Source organism: Thalassophryne amazonica, chromosome 9 (genome assembly GCF_902500255.1).
Source record: "Thalassophryne amazonica chromosome 9, fThaAma1.1, whole genome shotgun sequence".
Classification (NCBI taxonomy): Eukaryota; Metazoa; Chordata; class Actinopteri; order Batrachoidiformes; family Batrachoididae; genus Thalassophryne; species Thalassophryne amazonica.
In genome coordinates this window covers 64,535,970-64,562,623 of record NC_047111.1, presented here as the reverse complement: position 1 = coordinate 64,562,623, position 26,654 = coordinate 64,535,970, and the positions used below count along the sequence as shown (strand labels likewise).

The following is a 26,654-nucleotide window of genomic DNA, read 5'->3' as shown; positions in this document are numbered from 1 at the left end:
TAAAAAGAAATATGCAGCAGGGGTGTTCATCAATTTTAGAAAGGCATTTGATACAATAACTCACAATATATTAATCAAGAAGTTGGAACGTTATGGTATTAGGGGGTGGTTCTACACAGGATAAGAAGCTATTTAAGCAACAGGCAACAATTTGTGAATATGGGTGACTTTCAGTCATCATGGTTGGAGATTGTTGGTGGTGTCCCCAGGGGTCAGTGTTAGGACTTAAACTTTTTATTCTTTACATAAATGACATGTGTAATCTTTCAAAATTACTGCAAATTATTTTGTTTGCTGATGATACAAATATTTTCTGTACAGGTGAGAATTTACAGCAGCTCGTGGAGGATATCATCTCGGAATTGACAAAATTAAAAAAGTGGTTTGATACAAATAAACTATCATTAAATGTAGATAAAACAAAGTTTATACAGTTTGGAAATCATAAAGGGAATGGTGATTTGGTGCCAATGTGGAGAGAGTTACAGAAATAAAGTTTCTGGGTGTGATGATCGACCATAAGATCTGCTGGAAACCTCACATAAAACATGTTCAAGCTAAAATATCTAGAAATATTTCAGTCCTCAACAAAGCAAAATATTTATTGAATTACAAAGCTCTACATATTTTATAATGTTCACTTGTTTTGCCATATCTGAATTACTGCGTGGAAGTTTTGGGCAACACTTACAAATCCTCACGTCGACCATTATGCATGCTCCAGAAAAGAGCCATCAGAATGGTTCATAAGGCAGGTTTCTATGACCATACTAACACTTTATTCATAAACTCCTCCCTCCTAAAACTTCCAGATCTGGTCGAATTGCAGACAGCTCTGTTAATGTATAAAGCAAGATACAAACAACTACCATAACTTACAGAAATTTTTACATTTTACTGATAGAGAGGGGGGTTATAATTACAGGGGAAACCTTAACTTCAAAAACAGAATTGTTCGAACAACTATTTCAATTCAATTAATTTCAATTCAATTAATTTTATTTATATAGCGCCAAATCACAACAAACAGTTGCCCCAAGGCGCTTTATATTGTAAGGCAAGGCCATACAATAATTACGTAAAAACCCCAATGGTCAAAACGACCCCCTGTGAGCAAGCACTTGGCGACAGTGGGAAGGAAAAACTCCCTTTTAACAGGAAGAAACCTCCAGCAGAACCAGGCTCAGCGAGGGGCAGTCTTCTGCTGGGACTGGTTGGGGCTGAGGGAGAGAACCAGGAAAAAGACATGCTGTGGAGGGGAGCAGAGATCAGTCACTAATGATTAAATGCAGAGTGGTGCATACAGAGCAAAAAGAGAAAGAAACAGTGCATCATGGGAACCCCCCAGCAGTCTAAGTCTATAGCAGCATAACTAAGGGATGGTTCAGGGTCACCTGATCCAGCCCTAACTATAAGCTTTAGCAAAAAGGAAAGTTTTAAGCCTAATCTTAAAAGTAGAGAGGGTGTCTGTCTCCCTGATCTGAATTGGGAGCTGGTTCCACAGGAGAGGAGCCTGAAAGCTGAAGGCTCTGCCTGCCATTCTACTCTTACAAACCCTAGGAACTACAAGTAAGCCTGCAGTCTGAGAGCAAAGCGCTCTATTGGGGTGATATGGTACTATGAGGTCCCTAAGATAAGATGGGACCTGATTATTCAAAACCTTATAAGTAAGAAGAAGAATTTTAAATTCTATTCTAGAATTAACAGGAAGCCAATGAAGAGAGGCCAATATGGGTGAGATATGCTCTCTCCTAGTTCCCGTTAGTACTCTAGCTGCAACATTTTGAATTAACTGAAGGCTTTTCAGGGAACTTTTAGGACAACCTGATAATAATGAATTACAATAGTCCAGCCTAGAGGAAATAAATGCATGAATTAGTTTTTCAGCATCACTCTGAGACAAGACCTTTCTAATTTTAGAGATATTGCGTAAATGCAAAAAAAAGCAGTCCTACATATTTGTTTAATATGGGCTTTGAATGACATATCCTGATCAAAAATGACTCCAAGATTTCTCACAGTATTACTAGAGGTCAGGGTAATGCCATCCAGAGTAAGAATCTGGTTAGACACCATGTTTCTAAGATTTGTGGGGCCAAGTACAATAACTTCAGTTTTATCTGAGTTTAAAAGCAGAAAATTAGAGGTCATCCATGTCTTTATGTCTGTAAGACAATCCTGCAGTTTAGCTAATTGGTGTGTGTCCTCTGGCTTCATGGATAGATAAAGCTGGGTATCATCTGCGTAACATGAAAATTTAAGCAATGCCGTCTAATAATACTGCCTAAGGGAAGCATGTATAAAGTGAATAAAATTGGTCCTAGCACAGAACCTTGTGGAACTCCATAATTAACCTTAGTCTGTGAAGAAGATTCCCCATTTACATGAACAAATTGTAATCTATAAGATAAATATGATTCAAACCACCGCAATGCAGTGCCTTTAATACCTATGGCATGCTCTAATCTCTGTAATAAAATTTTATGGTCAGCAATATCAAAAGCAGCACTGAGGTCTAACAGAACAAGCACAGAGATGAGTCCACTGTCCGAGGCCATAAGAAGATCATTTGTAACCTTCACTAATGCTGTTTCTGTACTATGATGAATTCTAAACCCTGACTGAAACTCTTCAAATAGACCATTCCTCTGCAGATGATCAGTTAGCTGTTTTACAACTACCCTTTCAAGAATTTTTGAGAGAAAAGGAAGGTTGGAGATTGGCCTATAATTAGCTAAGATAGCTGGGTCAAGTGATGGCTTTTTAAGAAATGGTTTAATTACTGCCACCTTAAAAGCCTGTGGTACATAGCCAACTAATAAAGATAGATTGATCATATTTAAGATCGAAGCATTAAATAATGGTAGGGCTTCCTTGAGCAGCCTGGTAGGAATGGGGTCTAATAGACATGTTGATAGTTTGGATGAAGTAACTAATGAAAATAACTCAGACAGAACAATCTGAGAGAAAGAGTCTAACCAAATACCGGCATCACTGAAAGCAGCCAAAGATAACGATACGTCTTTGGGATGGTTATGAGTAATTTTTTCTCTAATAGTTAAAATTTTATTAGCAAAGAAAGTCATGAAGTCATTACTAGTTAAAGTTAAAGGAATACTCGGCTCAATAGAGCTCTGACTCTTTGTCAGCCTGGCAACAGTGCTGAAAAGAAACCTGGGGTTGTTCTTATTTTCTTCAATTAGTGATGAGTAGTAAGATGTCCTAGCTTTACGGAGGGCTTTTTTATAGAGCAACAGACTCTTTTTCCAGGCTAAGTGAAGATCTTCTAAATTAGTGAGATGCCATTTCCTCTCCAACTTACGGGTTATCTGCTTTAAGCTGCGAGTTTGTGAGTTATACCACAGAGTCAGGCACTTCTGATTTAAAGCTCTCTTTTTCAGAGGAGCTACAGCATCCAAAGTTGTCTTCAATGAGGATGTAAAACTATTGAAGAGATACTCTATCTCACTTACAGAGTTTAGGTAGCTACTCTGCACTGTGTTGGTATATGGCATTAGAGAACATAAAGAAGGAATCATATCCTTAAACCTAGTTACAGCGCTTTCTGAAAGACTTCTAGTGTAATGAAACTTATTCCCCACTGCTGAGTAGTCCATCAGAGTAAATGTAAATGTTATTAAGAAATGATCAGACAGAAGGGAGTTTTCAGGGAATACTGTTAAGTCTTCAATTTCCATACCATAAGTCAGAACAAGATCGAAGATATTATTATGGCTCCTCTCCTGTGGAACCAGCTCCCAATTCAGATCAGGGAGACAGACACCCTCTCTACTTTTAAGATTAGGCTTAAAACTTTCCTTTTTGCTAAAGCTTATAGTTAGGGCTGGATCAGGTGACCCTGAACCATCCCTTAGTTATGCTGCTATAGACGTAGACTGCTGGGGGGTTCCCATGATGCACTGTTTCTTTCTCTTTTTGCTCTGTATGCACCACTCTGCATTTAATCATTAGTGATCGATCTCTGCTCCCCTCCACAGCATGTCTTTTTCCTGGTTCTCTCCCTCAGCCCCAACCAGTCCCAGCAGAAGACTGCCCCTCCCTGAGCCTGGTTCTGCTGGAGGTTTCTTCCTGTTAAAAGGGAGTTTTTCCTTCCCACTGTAGCCAAGTGCTTGCTCACAGGGGGTCGTTTTGACCGTTGGGGTTTTACATCATTATTGTATGGCCTTGCCTTACAATATAAAGCGCCTTGGGGCAACTGTTTGTTGTGATTTGGCGCTATATAAAAAAAAAATTGATTGATTGATTGATTGATTAAAGTGGTGGGTGGACTCATTTACATTTTGAGCAAAGCCATTTGAGTCTAATAATAGATTAAATGCAGTGTTGAGGCTGTCATTCTCAGCATCTATGTGGATGTTAAAATCGCCCACTATAATTATCTTATCTGAGCTAAGCACTAAGTCAGACAAAAGGTCTGAAAATTCACAGAGAAACTCACAGTAACGACCAGGTGGACGATAGATAATAACAAATAAAACTGGTTTTTGGGACTTCCAATTTGGATGGACAAGACTAAGAGTCAAGCTTTCAAATGAATTAAAGCTCTGTCTGGGTTTTTGATTAATTAATAAGCTGGAATGGAAGATTGCTGCTAATCCTCCGCCCCGGCCCGTGCTACGAGCATTCTGACAGTTAGTGTGACTCGGGGGTGTTGACTCATTTAAACTAACATATTCATCCTGCTGTAACCAGGTTTCTTTAAGGCAGAATAAATTAATATGTTGATCAATTATTATATCATTTACTAACTAACTATGAAGAGAATGTGTATTTCAGTTAGTGGTGTGAAGGTTTGGAAACTTAGTGATGAGCTGAAACAGTCTCCAAGCATGAGTCTGTTCAAGAAAAAGCTCAGACTGATTATGTTCAACAAGTACAGGGATGTAGATACGAGGTGAACACGAACAATGTATTTAGCACTATAAATATAATGGTACACAAAAAAACCAATAAAAACAAAAACAAACAAACAAAAAAACCCCTGTTGTCTGTAACATAACCTTGCATGACTTATAGGTAATTATCGAAGGTAATGAACACTGGAGAAGGGGTAGGATTAAATAAGCTATACTTCTTCCTACCTCTTTTCAGACATGTTGATATGGGTGTACTTGGATTCATATACGTGTGTAGGTATGTTATATGTGCAGAGTAAGGGTATATAGACAGGGTATAAAAATTTGGAAAATATTTATTTAATTTACTATTGATTACCTTTATTTATTTTATTTGTAAATATTCACAAAAAAGGAAACATTTAAAATTTATGAGTATGTGTATATGTAAATATGTAGGTATGTATGTATGTGTATATATGTATAAGTATGGATATATTTAAGTCTCTTTGGTGTTAAAGATATGTAGATGTGGGTGCATTTATAATGTTTTGTTCTTGTGGTTTCTGACATGTCTGGAATAAATGGAAAATTGTGGAAAATTCCTATCCTGACACGATCGTTGTGGCACTTGGTGACTTCAACCACGCCAGCCTGTCAGCAGACCTCTCTAACTACATCCAACAAGTCACCTGCCCGAGTAGAGGCGCTAACATCCTGGACCACTGCTACATCCCGATTAGCGGAGCTTACAGGTCCTTCCTGAGGGCTCCGTTGGGGAGGTTGGACCACACCACGCTCCTGCTCATTCCAAAATACCGGCAGAAACTTAAATCCTACAGCGGAAGGTCCAAGTCTGTCCCATACTGGTCCAGCGTCTGCATCGATACCTTGAGAGGCTGCTTTGAGTGCACTGACTGGGACGTATTCAGTGCAGCCGAGGCCAATCTGGACGAGTTGATGGAGACAGTGACGTCATACGTCAACTTTTGTGTGGAGATGTACATCCCCACCAAAACAGTTAAAGTATACAGCAATAACAAGCCATGGTTCACAAAAGAAATTCAATTACTCCATAAGAAAAAGAACACTGCTTATTTAGAGGGAAATAAAGAAAAATACAACAAAGCCAAATACGAACTCAGATCTGCCATAAGAAAAGCTACATCCGTATATGCACAAAAATTAGAACAGCAAATACAATCAAATGACACTAAATCAATCTGGAAAAAATGAAAAAGCATGACTAATTATAAAACAAGCCCCCCCCACCAGACACTGACAGTAGATTACCAGATTTCTTAAATAATGTTTATGGTAGGTTCGAACAGCAGCCTATCCCCTCCATTTCTCCCCCATTCCCCCCACCATCACCTCAGTCCCTTATTGAGGAGGAGGAGGTCAGAGCCTCTTTTAGCAACAATAAAAAGAGGAAAGCGGCAGGGCCTGATGGTGTCAGCCTAGCTGTCCTGAAGTACTGTGCAGCCCAGCTAGCCCAATCTTCATTTTCATTTTCAATAGCTCCCTCAGTCAGTGCATTGTTCCCAAATGCTTTAAGGACTCCATTATCATTCCGGTACCCAAATCCCATAAAATATCCTGCCTTAACAACTACAGACCAATAGCTCTCACTTCGATTATAATGAAATCATTTGAACACATCATACTCACACGCCTGAAAGAACTTACCTCCCTTCTAACGCAGTCACCAGTTTGCTTACTGGACTAATATAGCTGTTGAAGATGCAATAAACCTGGCCATTTATTACTTCATGCAACACCTGGAGTCCCCCCACACCTACGCCCGGATACTGTTCATTGACTTCAGCTCTGCTTTCAACACAATCAACCTGGTCAACCTCTTCAATAAACTCATGGACATGGACATTGGCACTGCTCTCTCCCACTGGATCCTTAACTTCCTGTCACAAAGGACACAGAGAGTCAGGATGGGTAGCCTCCTGTCCCAACCACTGACCCTCAGCACAGGTGCCCCTCAGGGTTGTGTTCTTTCCCCTGGGTTTTTCTCCATCTACACAAACGCCCTCACATCCACCCACAGTTCAGTTTCCATTCTTAAATATGCAGATGACACTACAATAACTGGACTCATCACAAACAATAACAAACATCACTACCGTGAATAGGTCACCCAAGCAGTCAGTTGGTGCCAAAACAATAACTGACAGCTTAACACATCAAAAACCCAGGAACTCATAGTCAACTTCTCACGCTCACCCTCTCATAAAATCCTCATTTTCATTTCTACTCAGTCCATCTCTATCACTAAGTCATTCAAATTCCTAGGTACACACATCAGTAACACACTCAAATGGAAACTGCATTCGGACCAAATCTACAAAAAAGCTAATAAAAGATTATTTTTTCTCAGACAACTCAAAAAATTCAGAGTCAGGCACAACATTCTGCTTCAGTTTAACACCGCCATCATTCAAAGCATTCTCATCTCATCCATAATCATCTGGTATGGAAATCTGGACTCCTATTCATGCAAAAAACTACAGCGTATAATAGACAAATCATCTAAAATCACAGGCCTTCCCTTTCCTTCCATTGACACACTGTACACACTGATTCCACTACTCCCTTTCTTCCACTTCCCATTTCCATGCAATAACAACTCTGTCACCACATGAGCCAGCATCAGACCATAAGAAGTAAGTCCTATATAGGCCTGGATTCTGTAGCATCAGGTAGAGTACGACTCTCTCTCGACGGCATGGCAGTCCATCACAGCCAAGGCCATTTATTATATCCATTTATAGCTGGGTGGACTGAGACAATGCAGAGGGCGCGTCTTGTTAAAGGACACAGACAGGTAGACTGAATGGAAATCAAACCCAGGTCTATATATTGGCAACCACAGAGCGACTTACTCAGCAATTACTCTGGACAGTGAAAAATGTATGTGTAAATCCTCAGTTATTGTAACTGGAAGATTTTTCAGTTAAAGCACTTGCCATCCTTTTCTTAACAACAAACATAAAATAAAATTAATAGCATTTATTTATATACTGATTATTTAAGTTTTCAAAAAAGAGCCATGCTGAAAATTGTCAAAACTCATAACTGATGTTTTGAATCTCAAGCTCTTTCAAGACTGTGCTGACAGACAGACAGTCAAAAACAATTGGACACTTACAGCCAGGTAACATTGGGAGAAAGTTGAGGAACCACTTGCAGGTTGACATCCACGCACTCCACCTCTGTTTTTATGCAGTCACATGTCTCTGGATATTCCTGCAAAACTATACACAGAGATAAATGACAACTTTTACAAGAGCATTCAAAGTTTTTACAGGCTTACAAAGAGGTTTATTACACAGGTTTTTTTTTGTTTTTTTTTTTTTTTTTGTATGCCATTTCTCTCTAAGGTTTCAGAAAAGGTTGCCTTTATACAGTTACAGTTATTTTTTGAAGACCATCCTTGAAAAATTCCAATCTGGATTTAGATCACGACACAGCACTGAGTCGGCACTTTTAAAAGTACATAACAACATCACTTTGTCGGTGGATGCAGAGAAACCTGCTGTGCTGGTTCTGTTGGATCTCACAGCAGCTTTTGACACTGTGGATCACAAAGTACTTGTTTCCTGGTTAGAGCATCTTGTTGGCATTCATGGTACTGTACTTAAGTGGTTTAAATTGTATTTAGCTGAGAGGAGTTTTTCCACTATGATTGATGAACTCTTCTCATCAATGGATCCTCTTTGTGGTGGAATGCCACAGGGTTCTATTCTTGGCCCTATACTATTTTCATTTTACATGTTGCCATTGGGGTCAATTATAGCTCAGAATAACCTGTCCTTTCATTGTTATGCAGATGATCTGCAAATCTATGCCTATGAAGACTAATGGAAGCGATGCTTTGTCATCATTATTTAACTGTATTTGTGATGTAAAGCAGTGACTGCACCCAAAAATTACCTTTACCTGAATGATGGTAAAACAGAGACCATTGTGTTTGGACGTTCTGGCATGCCGAATGCTGTGCCGTCAAACTTTGCTGTTTTGGCTAATTACTTAAAACCAGTTGTCAAAATTGTGGGATTGACATTTGACAGCTGCTTGAGGTTCGCTCAACAGATAAACTCTGTTGTCAAAACAAGTTTATTTTTCCACTTATATCTTTTGGCAAAGTAAAGCCTTTTCTCAGTAGATGTGATCTTGAGACGGCCATTCATGCTTTCATCAGCATCAGACTTGATTACTGTAATACACTTTATACTGGTATTAATTGGTCTTCTCTTGCACACCTCCAACTTTTGCAAAATCCTCCTGTTCATCTTTCAACAAACACTTCCAGATGTGAACATATTATGGCCTGTACTTTACTAACCCCACTGGTGTCCAGTTAGTTTTAGAATTGATTTTAAGATTATAATGTTTATTGTGGAAGCTAATGGCCTTGTGACTTACTTACTTTACTTAGATGTTCTGAGGTCAAAATACAAATTCTGGGCTGATCGTGCTTTTGCGGTAGCTGGCCCCAGATTTTGGAACAAGTTACCTCCTGATTTACACACTATTTCTGACTCAGGACTTTTTAAAATCAAAACTCAAAACGTATTTATTCAAACTGGCTTTTAATACTTAGTGGTGCTCTGACATGTTTTGTTTTTATTGGCTGTTTTAACTCTATTGTAGATTTGTTTTATTTTGTGAATTTTTGGTCTTTGATTTTACTATAAAGCACTTTGGACACCGTCTGGCTGCTGTAAAGAGCTATATAAATAATTGTTGATTGAGAATACAGGTCTGTGGACATGTTTCCTCCTCAATAACACAGTTTCACAGTATGCATTTTTTTGTCATTTTGTCAATAAAGTCCATCAAAGGATTTCCAGTTACTCAGATGATTAAAGTTGTCTTATTTTCCTTATATCAGTCATGTTTATAAAATTCTTCACATTATTACTGAACAGTGATTGGTAATATGTGTAATTAGACGTGCTTCTCCTGTGATGACAAATTGATGAACCCATTAAAAGTTGAATCCATGTTTTTTCACCTTCACCTCTTATTTTCTAAGGACATGCCTTCATAAATGCTGACGCAATGTTGATGCACCCCAAATTCTAGTTTTCATGCACACTTACAGCACTCATCCAGGAAGTAAAGGTCCACGGGATTGTTATTCTGAAGCAATCGACCAAATAAATCTGCCCAGCCGATGTTGTCCCCTGTAAGGCAAAAGAAGGCAGAATTATCCATCCATCCTTACCAAATGAAATCATGAAAATTATTCTCTATTAGAAAATGTTGTGCAGAATATAGAATGAGGTGAGTAATCTTCTGGACACATTTCCAAATTGATATTAATTTGATTTAAGGAGAATCACTTGGAAAACAAATTGTAAATTTTAGGTTTAGAAACTGGAGCTACAAAGTTTGCACCTACGTTTGCTTAAGCTAACTGTGGCTATATACTGTAACCATAAACAAGATAACATGGAATTCCACATATGAAGTGATTAGACAAAGAAACACAGAAGCTTCTAGTTTGGGCAAATATTGAATTATCTCACATTGGTATCCATGTATATAGTTATATCTATAGTTAATACATGCATAAATCACTGTATGCTAACTATGTTAAACTGAACATGATAGTATGTCAAAAGGCAGGTTGAAATATGTAGGCAAAATATGGTGGAAATATTCTCAAGACACTGTATGCATTATTTTTGTATTTTGTAATTATGTATTTTCATCAACCTTTAAAATGTAAAAAGTCTGAAAGTTGTTTTGATGTATGAAGGATTTTGGTTAGGAAATGGTTTGTATTTGCAGTATTATATGGCATATAAATTTCCGCGCTCACTTTCCCTTCATGTTTTAAATGGATTTTGGTTAATCTAGTTCACACACACACACACACACACACACTCACACACTCATCTTCAACCTCTTATCCAAGATCGGGCTGCGGGGGGCTGGAGCCTATCCCAGCAGTCATAGAGCGTGAGGCGGGGTACACCCTGGACAGGATGCCAGTCTGTCTGTCACAGGGCCACATATAGACAAACACATTCACACCAATACACAAACCTACGGACAATTTAAAGTCTCCAATCCACTTAACCTACATGGATGCAGGCAGGAGCCGGAGCACCCAGTAGGAACCCATACAAACACAGGAAGAACATGCAAACTCCACACAGAAAGGCCACAGATGGGAATTGATCCATGACCTCCTCACTGTGAGGCAACAGTGCTAACCACTAATCCACCATGCTTCCCATTAATCTACACAGTACATTTTGCAGAGGAAAATACACGCTGCCAGGACAACATTTGGTCCCAGTCCAAATACAGTTAAATACACTCTTGTTGGGAAAGTGTAGGAACACGGACCCACAACAGGGGGCGCAAATGAACGGACAATGGAATAGGTCAAATAACAACACTTTACTGTTGCGAACGTGCACAACAAACACAACAAATTACAACAATGGACAAAGTTCAATTCACAAAGGTGTCGTGTGGGCAGGCTCGAAGATAGGAGACGCCTCTCCAAAGTAGAACCGGAACCACACGGTTTCCTCCGCCACAGGACCCCGGGAATACTGGAGCCGCCAAGTTCCGAACTCCCAGGTGGCCACTGCCTCCGCGTGTCGGACCTGGTACTGCTGGCGAGGAACAAGAACACAATTAACGTGGGCGCGTTTGCACCCAGCAACCTGTACGGCAGGGAAGCTACCTCCACCTCTCGTTGGAGAAAAAAGTCTGCAATCACTCACAAAAATCACAAAAGGCTGAGAGTATTACCTTCCAGGTAGAACGATATCTCGGCGATGAGGTGGAGATGCCGTCCTGCTGATATACCCCAGTGATAATTGTCGTCAGCTGTCTCAGGTGATGGGTGACAGCTGTTACCGAGGCTGCTCCTGTGGGGTGGCGGCGCCCTCTGGTGGTGGTGGGCCAGCAGTACCTCCTCTTCAGCGGCCCACACAACAGGACCCCCCCCTCAACGGGCGCCTCCTGGCGCCCGACCGGGCTTGTCCGGGTGGCGACGGTAGAAGTCGGCCAGGAGGGCCGGGTCCAGGATGAAGCTCTTCTTCACCCAGGAGCGTTCTTCGGGACCATACCCCTCCCAGTCCACCAGATATTGAAAGCCCCGGCCCATCCGACGGATGTCCAACAACCGGCGCACTGTCCAAGCCGGCTCGCCATCGATGATCCGGGCAGGAGGTGGTGCCGGACCGGGTCTACAGAGGGGCGAGGTGTGATGGGGCTTGAGCTTCGACACATGAAACACAGGATGGATCCGCAGTGAGGCTGGAAGCTGAAGCCTCACTGCGGCGGGATTGATGACCTTGAGGATTTTAAACGGTCCTATGTACCTGTCCTGTAGTTTAGGGGAGGCCACTTGTAGTGGGATGTCCTTTGTGGACAACTACACTTCCTGCCCGGGGCGATACGTAGGGGCCGGGGTCCGCCGCCGGTCTGCATGGGTCTTCGCCCTCATCCGGGCCTTCAACAAAGCAGAACGGGCGGCGCGCCACACCCGACGGCACTTCCGCAGGTGGGCCTGGACCGAGGGCACACCGACCTCCCCCTCAACCACCGGGAACAACGGGGGCTGATACCCCAAACACACCTCAAAGGGGGAGAGGCCGGTGGCTGATGACACTTGACTGTTGTGGGCGTACTCGATCCAGGCCAGATGAGTACTCCAGGCCGCCGGGTGCGCGGCTGTCACACAACGCAGTGTTTGCTCCATTTCTTGATTGGCCCGCTCTGCTTGCCCGTTGGTCTGGGGGTGATACCCGGACGAGAGACTGACCGTGGCCCCCAGTTCCCGGCAAAAGCTCCTCCAGACATGCGAGGAGAACTGGGGACCGCGATCGGAGACGATGTCTGATGGTATCCCATGCAGGCGGACGACGTGGTGGACCAGGAGGTCCGCCGTCTCCTGGGCCGTAGGGAGCTTCGGGAGGACCACGAAGTGGGCCGCCTTGGAGAATCGGTCCACTATCGTGAGGATCACGGTGTCTCCCTGGGACGGCGGGAGGCCCGTGACAAAATCCAGGCCGATGTGGGACCAGGGGCGATGAGGCACGGGCAGCGGCTGTAGCAGTCCCGGAGCCTTGCGATGGTCGGCCTTGCCCCTGGCACAGGTGGTACAGGCCTGGATATAGTCCCGGACGTCGGCCTCCAGGGACGCCCACCAGAAGCGCTGCCGGACAACCGCCACGGTTCTTCGCACCCCTGGGTGACAGGAGAGCTTAGAGCCGTGACAGAAGTCCAGGACTGCAGCCCTAGCCTCTGGTGGGACGTAAAGTCTGTTCTTTGGTCCAGTCCCGGGGTCCGGGCTTCGTGCCAGGGCCTCCCGGACGGTTCTCTCTACGTCCCAGGTGAGGGTGGCCGCGATAGTGGACTCCGGGATGATGGGTTCCGGTGGATCCGACAACTCCGCTTTGACCTCGTCTTCGTGTACCCGGGACAAGGCATCCGACTTCTGGTTCTTGGTCCCGGGCCGGTAGGTGATGCGGAAGTCAAAACGGCCGAAGAACAGTGACCAGCGGGCTTGCCTGGGATTCAGCCGCTTGGCGGTCCTGATATATTCCAGGTTCCGGTGGTCAGTGAAAACCGTGAATGGCACGGACGTTCCCTCCAACAGGTGTCTCCACTCTTCAAGAGCCTCTTTCACCGCAAGGAGTTCTCGGTTGCCAACGTCATAGTTCCGTTCAGCCGGGGTCAACCTGCGGGAAAAATAGGCACACGGATGAAGGACCTTATCGGTCTTCCCACTCTGGGACAGCACAGCTCCTATCCCTGAGTCCGAGGCATCCACTTCAACCACTAACTGGCGACTAGGATCGGGCTGCACCAGAACGGGTGCAGACGAGAAGCGCCGTTTCAACTCCTTGAACGCGGCATCGCAACGATCCGACCAGGTGAAGGGGACTTTTGGTGAGGTCAGGGCTGTCAGGGGGCTAGCAACCTGGCTGTAGCCCTTAATGAACCTCCTGTAGAAATTCGCAAAGCCGAGGAACTGTTGCAGCTTCCTACGGCTTGTGGGTTGGGGCCAGTCTCTCACCGCTGCAACCTTGGCCGGATCAGGAGCGACGGAGTTGGGGGAGATGATGAACCCCAGGAAGGACAAAGAAGTGCGGTGAAACTCACACTTCTCGCCCTTAACAAACAGCCGGTTCTCCAATAACCGCTGCAGGACCTGACGTACATGTCGGACATGGGTCTCAGGATCCGGAGAAAAGATGAGTATGTCGTCTAAATATACGAAGACGAATCGGTGCAGGAAGTCCCGCAAGACATCATTAACCAATGCTTGGAACGTCGCGGGAGCATTTGTAAGACCGAACGGCATGACCAGGTACTCAAAATGACCTAACGGGGTGTTAAATGCCGTCTTCCACTCGTCTCCCTTCCGGATCCGAACCAGGTGATACGCATTCCTAAGATCAAGCTTGGTGAATATCTTGGCTCCATGCAGGGGCGTGAACACCGAATCCAACAAGGGTAAGGGGTATCGGTTACGAACCGTGATTTCGTTCAGCCCCCTGTAATCAATGCATGGACGTAATCCGCCATCCTTTTTCCCCACAAAAAAGAAACCCGCACCCATCGGGGAGGTGGAATTCCGGATCAACCCGGCAGCCAAAGAGTCCCGGATGTAGGTCTCCATTGATTCGCGTTCAGGTCGTGAGAGGTTGTACAGCCTGCTGGACGGGAACTCAACACCTGGAACCAAATCAATGGCACAATCATACGGGCGGTGCGGGGGAAGGGTGAGTGCCAGATCCTTGCTGAACACCTCCGCAAGGTCATGGTACTGCACCGGCACCGTCCCTAGATTGGGCGGGGCTCTGACCTCCTCCCTGGCCTGGGAACCGGGAGGAACCGAGGAACCTAAACATACCCGATGGCAGGTCTCGCTCCACTGGACCACTACCCCGGACGGCCAATCGATCCGGGGATTGTGCTTCAACATCCAGGGAAAACCTAAAATCACACGGGAGGTGGCCGGAGTTACAAAAAACTCGATCTCCTCCCGGTGATTCCCCGACACCACCAGAGTTACTGGTGGTGTCTTGTGGGTGATTGGAGGGAGTAGGGAGCCATCTAGTGCCCGTACCTGCACAGGCGAGGTAAGCGCCACCAGAGGGAACCCTATCTCCCTGGCCCATTTGCTATCAAGCAAATTCCCTTCTGAGCCCGTGTCCACCAGTGCTGGGGCCTTCAGGGTTAAATCCTCATAAAGGATTGTAACTGGGAGTCGTGTGGCGATGTGGGTGTGTCCCACGTGAACGTCTCGGCCCCCCCCTAGCCCAGTGTCTAGGGGCGGGCGTTGGTGTTTAACCGTTCGGGGCAGTCTCGTACCTGATGCTCAATCGAGCCACAAACAAAACACGCTCCGCGGGCCAGCCTCCTTTGTGTGACCGGTGCCCTAAATGTTGCCCTACTCGTGTCCATAGCTTCGTCAGCAGGGGGAGCTGTGATCGCACGGAGCGCAGGGGCCGTGGAGCGTGGGGAGGGCGGAACGCGGTCGGAACCGGAAGGGAGAGGGACGACGCGTGCCTGGCCACGCCCTTCGTCTCGTTCCCGACGGCGCTCATTTAACCGATTGTCTAATCGTATGACAAGATCGATAAGCCCATCCAAATCCCGCGGTTCGTCCTTAGCCACCAGGTGCTCCTTGAGGACCAATGACAGTCCGTTTACGAAGGCGGCGCGGAGGGCAGTGCTATTCCAGCCGGACCTCGCAGCCGCGATGCGGAAGTCGACTGCATAGGCAGCTGCGCTCCGGCGCCCCTGTCTCATTGACAGCAGCACGGCTGAAGCGGTCTCTCCTCTATTAGGGTGATCGAACACTGTTCTGAGCTCCCTCACAAACCCATCATATGTCAGAAGGAGCCGTGAACTTTGCTCCCAGAGCGCTGTAGCCCAAGCGCGTGCCTCACCACGAAGCAGATTTATCACATAAGCTACTTTGCTAGCGTCGGTCGCGTACATGACGGGACGCTGTGCGAAGACGAGCGAACACTGCATAAGGAAATCCGCGCACGTCTCCACACAGCCTCCGTACAGCTCTGGGGGGCTTATGTATGCTTCAGGGGATGGTGGGGGGGGTCGTTGGACAACCAGTGGAACGTCGCTGTCACGCACAGGGTCTACGGGAGGGAGAGCCGCAGCGGCGCCCGGAGGGCGCGCTTCCACCTGCGCGGCGAGAGCCTCCACCCTGCGGTTCAGGAGGGCGTTCTGCTCGGCCATCAAGTCTAACCGAGTCGTGAAAGCGGTGAGGATCCGCTGCAACTCACCGATTACCCCTCCTGCGGACGCCTGTGCGCCTTGTTCTTCCATTGGCCGTTCAACAGCCGGTTGACGCCCCTCGGGATCCATGACGCTGGCCGAGATATCCTGTTGGGAAAGTGTAGGAACACGGACCCACAACAGGGGGCGCAAATGAACGGACAATGGAATAGGTCAAATAACAACACTTTACTGTTGCGAACGTGCACAACAAACACAACAAATTACAACAATGGACAAAGTTCAATTCACAAAGGTGTCGTGTGGGCAGGCTCGAAGATAGGAGACGCCTCTCCAAAGTAGAACCGGAACCACACGGTTTCCTCCGCCACAGGACCCCGGGAATACTGGAGCCGCCAAGTTCCGAACTCCCAGGTGGCCACTGCCTCCGCGTGTCGGACCTGGTACTGCTGGCGAGGAACAAGAACACAATTAACGTGGGCGCGTTTGCACCCAGCAACCTGTACGGCAGGGAAGCTACCTCCACCTCTCGTTGGAGAAAAAAGTCTGCAATCACTCACAAAAATCACAAAAGGCTGAGAGTATTACCTTCCAGGTAGAACGATATCTCGGCGATGAGGTGGAGATGCCGTCCTGCTGATATACCCCAGTGATAATTGTCGTCAGCTGTCTCAGGTGATGGGTGACAGCTGTTACCGAGGCTGCTCCTGTGGGGCGGCGGCGCCCTCTGGTGGTGGTGGGCCAGCAGTACCTCCTCTTCAGCGGCCCACACAACACACTCTATTCTAATCCAATTACATATTTTCCACAAATCTGATTTGTTAATCATGTGAGATTTCAGACCATAAAATATCGCATTGAAGGTGGCAAAATATTCAACCGTTTCACATTTGATGTACTACTCTGCGCCCTGACCGCGTTGCTATGCAAATGTCAGTAATGGCGCTGTCAGCTGAGAGCGGGAGAAACTGGTGGAGTGACAACGATGCAGAAATGGGTGAATTTAATCTATCATACAAAAGTATTAATGTGAATTCTGACATAGAATTACTCAACGCAGTTGACGAGATGGAGAAACCTATGGGTCTGCTCACAGAATTTCCAGTTTGGCATGAAGACACTGTTGCTACGGTAAGCTTCGCCGACTGAATTACTTACAGGAAAATAAACCATGTAAACAATGGAATTGGATTAGAATGGGAATAACCCTGTTGTGTCTGAAGATTTGCGGATGTTTATGCTGGATTTTATGGTGGCAAATTGAGTTTTAAAACTCAATTTGCCACCGTACATTCCAGCATAAACATTCGCAAATCATCAGACACAACAGGGTTATTCCCTAATTATAGAGTGAAATCAGCTCTACAGTCTTGTCAAATTAAGTTTTTCAACTCCAGTAAGAGTCATTCACAGCATAATAGAGTTGATTTAGCACTGGGACTGGGACCAAATGTAGTCCTGGCAGAGTATATTTTATTCTGCAAAATTTACTGTGTAGTGTGAATTTTTTCACCTGTGTTTGTTGGTTTCTAAGTACTGCCACTATAAACATTAGGGAGGTGATTTTTATTAGCGTGTTGAGTTTGGTTGTACTGGGCTGCAGTAGACCTACTTTGATGAGCCAGCATTAAAGCGTAATAATGTGTGCATTTCTGTTCGCATTATAGATGCTTGATCTGAATGAGTGTGAACTAAAGTTGAGTTTAGAGTAAAATGTGCTTTACAGGACACACACACACACACACACAAAAAAATTGTTCTGGTGTGGTTATCTGAAGTTTTGTTTTTGTTCATTCTGAACACAGAAACCATTCCAACTACAATAAAACAGCTGTTGTAGGTGCCAAAAATTTACTTACTGCGATCAAATTTATGTTTTTAAATCTGGTTAAAACATAAGCATGATCTATGACTGCTGGCATGTCTGTTGTAATTTAATAACTTTGTCAACACATAATTTCTATTGAAAAAAAAAAAACCTCTATTGAAAGTCAAAGCAAGTGCAATAAATCATAACCTCGCTGCCACTCCGGCTCTATTATGCTTGGCTCACGTGTTCAAAAGAGTGTCTGTCAGTATGTCATTATAAAGCACTATATCATCAGTTTCACCATTTTCACCTGTTATTTTATCATCGTTGATGCCTGCAACCTGGAAATCTACTAATGATGATGACCAACCTGCATTTTCCATTGGATGAAAAGAGGGCGAGCACGTTCTCAGATGAATTGGCTTTTGAATATCAAAATGAACCTGAGATCACCCATAAAATGTAGTTTATATGGCTAATAGAAAGCAGAGCCGGCGAGACGTGTGAATACTAGCACATTGTGTGTGCACAGTAACCAGAGTTTACAGTCAATTTATATTCACAATCTCACTAAATCTACATTTCAGGCTGATAAAATGTGGTTGGAAGTCAAAACTGCTAAAATATGACTGGAGAATTATTGGTGAGAATGAGCTAGAAAAGATGGAGGTAAAAACACAACCTTAAGTCTATAATAATATACTTGTGGTTGCAATAGAACTTGGCACTGCTATGTTCATCTATGGCTGGAGGCCAACCCAAAGACACTGGTGTGAAACAGTGGTACGCTATCTTGCTCATTCACAACTCTTTTTAACTTTGAGACTTTCTTAGGACCCAATACCAATCTCTTATTGTCTGTTCTCTGTCATCTTTAACTTTTCACCCTATTTGTAATGTTTGGACTTGCGCCTATTCACCAGCCGCGCAGGCAGACAACTGGTCCATTCCCACCTCTTCAAAATAACATCTATCTACCACAGCCAGGTTGGAATGCGGGGAACTCTTTGGTCTTTCAGGTCAGATTATTTTCCATTTCTGATCTTGTCTCTAATTGTACTTGGGAGGTGTGGTATTACCTGAGACAGACATAGATTAACTGATAATGGAATAAGATGTCGTCTCTGGTAGTGTTGGGAATTCTGGCTCATTTCATTGTTCATCCCCCCCCAAACATGCACAGAGGGAAGCCTGGTTGCATGTTTTGGTGCCATTCATGTTTCAATTCACATTGGAGTGTTAAGTCCTGTCACTTTGGCACAGAACAGCCCAGCAGAAAACTGCTACACTCTGGCTATATCTGGCTTTTCACATGGACAGGCCCTGGTGCGAAAGATAAATGCAGGTACATTGGAGGGCAGAGTCTGCTCCGATAATCTGATAACAGATAATTACTGAAGATAATGTTTTCATTATCAGATTATCTTTTTAGATAACTTTAAAAACCATTATCCGACCAATTATCTTCCGATTAATTTCTGTCCGATAACTTTTAGACCGATAAACAAAGCTGAACAGCGATAAGCATTTTTAAAATTTAAAAAAAGTTCAGTATCTACCTGTTAAAAGTTTTATAACAGATGGACAGTGTTCATGGCAAAACAAAACAGCAAATAAATAAATAAATAAATAAAACAACATTACAAGACAGCTCTGCAGTGTTTGCACACGCACAGTGCGAGCGGTTTGATGCTTGTAGCTTTTCAGCAGCAGGATACCCTCACTATGGCCGACCAGAATAATATCAAACAGGTTTGATTTTCATTGGACCATACGATCGGCGATCAGGAGGTGGTCCTGAGATGTTAAAAGCAGCTTGTTACTCCATGTACACTACACGATGCAGGACATGCGATTAACCTGAAACTCGGTCCAAAAATTCCTGCATGAAAAATCGTCTCGCACAGTGTAAAGCACGTTTTACAACATCATAAAATGTGCGCACATTCTCTCCACATGCAAAACATTTTGTGATGACACTTCCAGGGCTCCGTAAAAATGCCTGTTTTTACAAATAAAAAAATGGAATATTTTACAAAAGGACATTTATCTGTAAACACCAACACGCAACAGACGTCACATTAAGGTGGTGGTTTACATAATGAATGACTGAACCAATCAGTGTTTAGCAGAGGTACTTTTACCCAGAATCCTTTGCCCGTATTTGTTACAAAACCTCGGAATTAGTGCATTATTCAACATTAAAAGATATATGCTATATTTTAACTTTGTACAAATGACAGAATTGACATTAATGGAGTTATTCTATCGGTATTAATGTTATTTATAAATCAAAACCATAAGTCAGTATGACTTTATTTTTCAAGACCTCTGCCTGACTGGAGCATTGAGATTGATAGAGAGCTGGTTTTATTGGCTGCTCTCAGAGTGCCTCTGTGTTGGAAGCTCTGTAGTAAACAAGAGCTTCCAGCAGGAGCAGAATGTTCAAAGAAAAAAGTGTGGTCTCATTGTTTGGGTCTGCTGTGTTACTTTCAATATTAGTAGAAGCTATTGTGGCATTAAAACTTAAATTGGTTTCATTAGTAGTTGTAAATGTACCAGAGACAATATTGGAAATTAGCTGTTATTGGTTATCTGTAACTTCTGAAACATTTTTGGGTGGTTTATTGTTTTATCTTTATCAAAGATAACTTTTCAGTTATCTGATTATCTGTTATCGAAGTTAATGTTTTGGTTATCTGTGCCCACCACTGTATATATGTGAGAATTATGTATCTGAACCAACCACGTTATTCTGTCATTGTTGAATGATCACAGCCCAGCACACGTCTGGCAGAGGTGTGTGTGTGTGTGTGCGTGTGTGTGTGTGTGTATATGTGTCTGGATCCAACAGTCATTCACTGAGGGGAGGGAATTGTTCCCTCAACAGAACATGCATATGTAAAGGACTTAAGGCACCTTGACACTCGCACAAATTTGATCCCCTCACTGCCGCACAATTTGTCGTGCCCGTGCGTCCCGCTTTTCCCGCTGGATGCCGCGCTATATAAAATAATCATTTCATAGCCGATGACGGATTTGCTCTCAGAACCTGGCTGATGAAACCATTCTCTCATCGCTCCCAGAATCACAGAGAAATTATCTACAACTGCAGGTTGTCTCGTGCACGTTGTGTGGTGGAGAACACATTTGGAATCTTGTCTCAGTTTCTAATATATAATGTAATTGATTGGTAAAACAGTTGCATTTTCACTCCTTCTTATGAATATTTTAATGTATCTGTAACGTTATGTTTATTGCACATGTAACATCTCGTCATAATGGTTCAGATGCGCTGCGCACAATGATACGCATTGACACACATTGACACACAGTGTTTTTGAATAGGTTGTGTAATGTTCACAACTAGTACACAAAATTAATGCATGGCAGAAGTTTTGAACATTTCAAAATTTTCTGTCACGCAGTCGCGCACAGTTCATGCACAGTTTACAACGGGACGCCAGACTGCGGGGATCAATTTTGTGCAAGTGTCAAGGTGCCTTTACTTTTCACTCTACCTCAAGGATGTTCTGCTATTTCATTATAATCCTCAGGATGCGTATTTTCCTCTAACTTTGGAAAATAGAGGTCCTGTTTATTCCCATTTCAGACAAAAGCATGGGTCCGTCTATTGAGAAATCCATAGAAAAATGTGCAGCAAATATTGATCTATTTTGTAGCTGCCCTCTGCACATATTTATCACACGTTCACGGTAGTTTTGGTTTGTTGGGAAAGCTAGGAAAACTGCCATTCCAGCATCTTTCATCTTTCTCATTTGACCATTCAGCCATAACATACCTACGAGGCCTGAATCCACACTGACAAATACAGCTATTAGAAACCACATTTAAATTCTTTATGTCAAACTTTACATCCTGCCTTAATACTCTTAAAAGTCCCATAATTCAAAAGCTGTGACTTTATTTAAGACTTTATTTTAATGTTTATATGTATCTGACATTAAGAATTTTTTGTAAATGTCTGATCTGTAAAATACTAACACTAAAATAAATAAATAAAAACAAAACAACAAAAAGTGGTTCCCTTGTTTTAACTTTCATTCAGAGCTACCGTATATCCCCTTTATAATTATGCGTATGTATCAGTTTAATTGGAAAAACACATGCGACCAGCAACTCACTGCATGCAAAGAAAAATCAATGACTGAGGAGACGACTGCAGACGGAGCCAATCAGCAGCAGCGAAAGAGCTCCAACAACAAAGAGAGTGTGAAACAGAACAATTCTCTGGACATAAATAACAGCAATCAGTAGTGAATGTTGAAAATATTCAACTTGGCCCTTAGTTCATCTTTTTCTCAAGTTGCTCCAGCTGTCTGTGCTCTTCTTCACATGCACATCATTCTTTCCCCACCTCACACTTCATAGCTGCAGACAGCCAGAGATGAGGAGGATTTTCAAATCCTGGCTTTGTGCAAACACAAACCTGTTTTTGGACATTAATAAAGCTGTCTTGAGTAAGATTTTCCATTACTTTTCTGATTCAAACTACACACTAAAAAAAAAAAAAAAAAAAAAAAAAAGACTGAGAATTTGACTTCTACAATCAATATTCCATTCAAGGGACCCTGTCGTATGTGCTAATCAACCCAGTTAATGGCTTTGCACAGCACAACATGCCATCTGGTACCTATTATATCCGACAGGAGACCACTGACGTGTGAAGTGAATTTGGTGACACCACACTTTCTAAGAGTAAAGCTATTGAATTTTTTTTTTTTTTTTCACTTTGTAGAAGCTCCCTGCTGTCTCTCACAGCTGGATATGCACACTGTAGAAGTCCAGCCACGGTGCACAGTTCCCTTTGATGAAAATGACACTGTAGTGCGGTGTATACCTTACTGCAGTTGGAAAAAAGTGCATTTTGTATTTTGACAACATTTCTATTTTGACTTATTGAACCACAAAGGTAGAATGTGTAAATATCTGTCTAATGTTATAGAATTGTTGGGTGAGAACTTTTTAAAAGTATCACTTATGATATATCTTTGGAGACAAAGCACAAACTTCTTCTTGCAACTTTTCCAAATTTTTAAAATAATGGACAGAGTTTGCAACTTTAATGCCTCAATAAATCAATAAAACGAGAAAGAGTAGAAATATTTTTTAAGTAATGAAATGTGCTCATTTCTCTCTAAAATCAAAACAAAACAAAACAAAACAAGAACAATCTGAGATTTGTGACATCCACCAAGGATTGACAAGGACTCAAAACAGAAGATATCTTATTCACATCGTGACCTAGACTTTTCCTGGATTCGGATTCTACAACACAATGCAATAATTGCAGACTGATCCAGAACGGTCCGACTGATCAAGATGTTACAATCTGATATTTAATTCACAAGCTGAAACCAAATAATGTCTTCCTGATCTTGGTTTCACATCGTGATGTTGTAGTTTCACACCGTGATGAAGTAGTTTTGACGTAATCCTTAAAAATCTACAAAGTTAAATCCTGATCCAGAATTAGGATCCGGATCCAGATCACCTCTACAATTTTATGAAGTCTTTCAAGGCTTAACAGCAATGTGTGGTGAAAGTTTAGTGAAAATCTGTAAAGTAGTTTTGATGTAATCCTCAAAATCTGACAGAAGTGAAGCGTACAAATTGAAATCCTGATCTAGAATGTGGAGCCGGATCACCTCCAAAATTTAATGGAGTCTTCCATGACCTAATTATCTATCTGTGGTGAGACTTTCATCAACATCCATGTAGTAGTTTTGATGTAATCCTGCTAACAGAAAGACAAATAAATAGACGGCAATGATTTTTTTTACGTCCACCAAGGATGTAACAAAATCATCTTTTTACTTGTGCATTGCTTGCAACCTGTTACCAACCACCCTTGCCTAGCGTCTATCTCACTTTTTGGTGTGATGACAAAAATAAGGTGACAACAATTCAAGCACAGACTTGAAGATAAAATCATGTACATTCGTTTTATTTGAGGTAAACAGAAAAGAATGTGTAAACTTTGATCATGTTAATCAGTGCGAGTGCACATACCACAGCGTCGTTCATCTGCCCCGTTTTGACAGTCTTTGTGTCCATTACACTGCAAAGCCTGAGGGAGGCACTCACTCAGGTTCCCACATGGGAAATGGCCCAGAGGGCATCGAGCTTCCACATCTGGTTGGTTGGTCACCATCGATGCTCCTAAGAGGTGAGAGAAGGTGAGAAACAATTCTTTGTATAGAAGTAATTAGAACAAAATCACCAGACATAACTAGCACAGAGGAGAACATACCAGGGAGCACAAGGACTAAATAACACAGATGAATAAACTAGAAAGTTTGTGGAATGAGTAACATGGAGAAGAACATACTAGACAGCCACAAAATGACACTAGAACATAATACGCGGGAGAGAACACCACAAATGGAGAAACCACAGTGACCAGAACAAAACAGCAGAAATGTGAATGATGACAATGTTCTCGATTGATCTGCCTGAATAGTCTTCAGTTACAATGTCACAGTTTTTGGATATAGGAAGGGGGAAAATAAACTGTGGCACTGCATTTGAAAAGGTAACATCTGAAAAAGTTACATTTTTTCATATGCAATCATTAGCTCTACAGTAATAGATGAAAGACAGAGAGAGAGAGAGAGAGAGAGAGACAGACAGACAGACAGACAGACAGACACATAAATAGACGATAGGAAGTGCAACTATTAGTAAGGATGATTTGAGAACAGCTATGATGAAGAGGGGAAAGGCAGTTGGCCCAGATGACATCTTAGTGGAAACAGACGAATGTTTAGGACAGACTGATGTGGACTACTGTTCAGTGAAATGTTGTAAAGAGAGTAATTGCAGTAAGTACAGAGACATAAAGCTCCACAGCATGAAGACTTTGGAAAAAGTTGTGTAAACTAGGCTGAGAAGAGAAGTCAACATCTTTAAGCATGAAAATGCAACATTTGCATTCATAGTGCTGGTGTAGAAGGATAGAGAAGACCAGAAGAAGTTGCATTGTGTGTTCATAGATTTGAAGAAATCGTATGATAGGATGACAAAAGAAGAACTACAATATTGTAAGAGGAAGTCGGGAGGGCCAAGTATGTGAGCGTGGTGTAGGGCAGGACTCTTCAACTCATTCCAGATAGGGCCAAGAGAGTGCAGGTTTTCTAGGCGACCACTCACTCCACCAGGTGATTTCACTGATTAACATCACTTTGAGCAGATGGAATGAGTTCATCAGTGAAATCACTTGGTGGAGTGGGTGGTTGCAAAGAAAACCTGCACCCTCTCGGCCCTTTCTGGAACAAGTTGAAAAGCTCTGGTGTAGGATATGTATGACAAGAATGTGACATCAGTGAGGTATGTCATAGGAATGAAGGATGAATTCAAGGTGGGGGTGGGAGTGCCTGAGGGCAGTTTACATAAAACAAACACAATAACAACCTCTATAAAACCAGAGAATACATTCATAAGAGTTTTAGGCACAATATACAAAGAGTTTAATGCTGTTGTCTGTGTGCACTGATTAAAGTGCAGCCTGATCAGAGCGTCTCAATGCATTTCTCCTGTCGTGAAACTTTACCCAAAATGCACTGCAGCATGTGTGTCCCAAACACTAAAACCTTCAAAATTAGTGCATTACTTTAAAACTAAAACATATAGTTGCTATTTTCACTTTATAAAACGCCAGACGTGACATTAACTTAAATAACTTGTCTGGAATTAATTTGGTTAAAATTTAAACCATAAGTTAAAACTGAATGCCTATTGATGACTTGCGTGATATGCCAGCAAGTCTGTATGGTATAAAGAGAATTATTTTATTTTTTTTACTCTCTCTCTCCTTTTTCTTCTGTAACTGGCTCTCCTCTGCCTGTAGAGGATAGAGCTGTCTGTCTGCTGAAAAACATTTAACAGATAGGTATAAAAGTCTTTGATTTCAGACTTCACAAATGTTTTTAACTGTTAAGCTTTATTCACTGTGCCTGCAAAAATGTTAGTGGTCTAAGAATTATCGGACCTAAATTTATCGGAAGCTAATTGGTCTGCTGATGGTTTTCAAAGTTATCTGAAAAGCTAATCCAATAATGAAAACATTAGCTTCGATAATTAGCGATTAGCGGCTAGCGGAACTGTGCCCACCACTGCTAATACCAAAAACATGCTTTCATCACCTTAGCTCACTGGTTAGTGCTGAAAGTTCACAACCATACATAAAACAGGAAGTTCCAGGACCCTAAAGACCCAAACCTTCATTCTCCTTCACAGATATCAGCATCAACATACACCTCTGTTCAGCAACTCTGTGTCTCCATAATCCTCGGAAGCAATGGTTGTAATGTTTTCACATTTGTCACTAACCAGATTTCTTTGTGTGCCTCCTTGACAGTATGTGTCAGTCCAATAACTTGAGGACAATTTTGCCACCTCCAGGTTTCAGAAGGCCTCATAGAGTGGAGAAGCAGAAATACTGCATTTTTTAACTGGAGCTCAGATGAGGAACAAGCCTTACAGTTTCAGCATTACCAGACGTGAAAATGAGTGCACTTGTGGGAAGTGTGGCAGTACTTCAAGCTCATGTTTTGCAGCCAAAAGACACATTAGTCACTGGTCAGTCTATGTTGTCAATTTCCCCTTTTTATGCAGCCGAAGCATAATTGTCGATTTGATAGATACCAGCTTTATTTACTGTCAGTAGCTGAGGCTTCTTATTCAAAAGTGGATTGTAGAAGCCAAAA

General features: G+C 42.8%; 1 protein-coding gene across 1 annotated transcript in view; it reads right to left on the bottom strand.

Moving 5' to 3' along the window:
• rxfp2a (relaxin family peptide receptor 2a) overlaps window positions 1-26,654 on the bottom strand; it is a 220,187-nt gene that overhangs the window by 123,889 nt on the left and 69,644 nt on the right. Inside the window, exons 2-4 of the mRNA XM_034178226.1 lie at window positions 23,959-24,108; window positions 9,977-10,060; window positions 8,020-8,125 (exon numbers count right to left, since the gene is read on the bottom strand). Of these exons, the coding sequence (XP_034034117.1) occupies window positions 8,020-8,125; window positions 9,977-10,060; window positions 23,959-24,108 (340 nt within the window). The remainder of the gene's footprint in view (window positions 1-8,019; window positions 8,126-9,976; window positions 10,061-23,958; window positions 24,109-26,654) is intronic.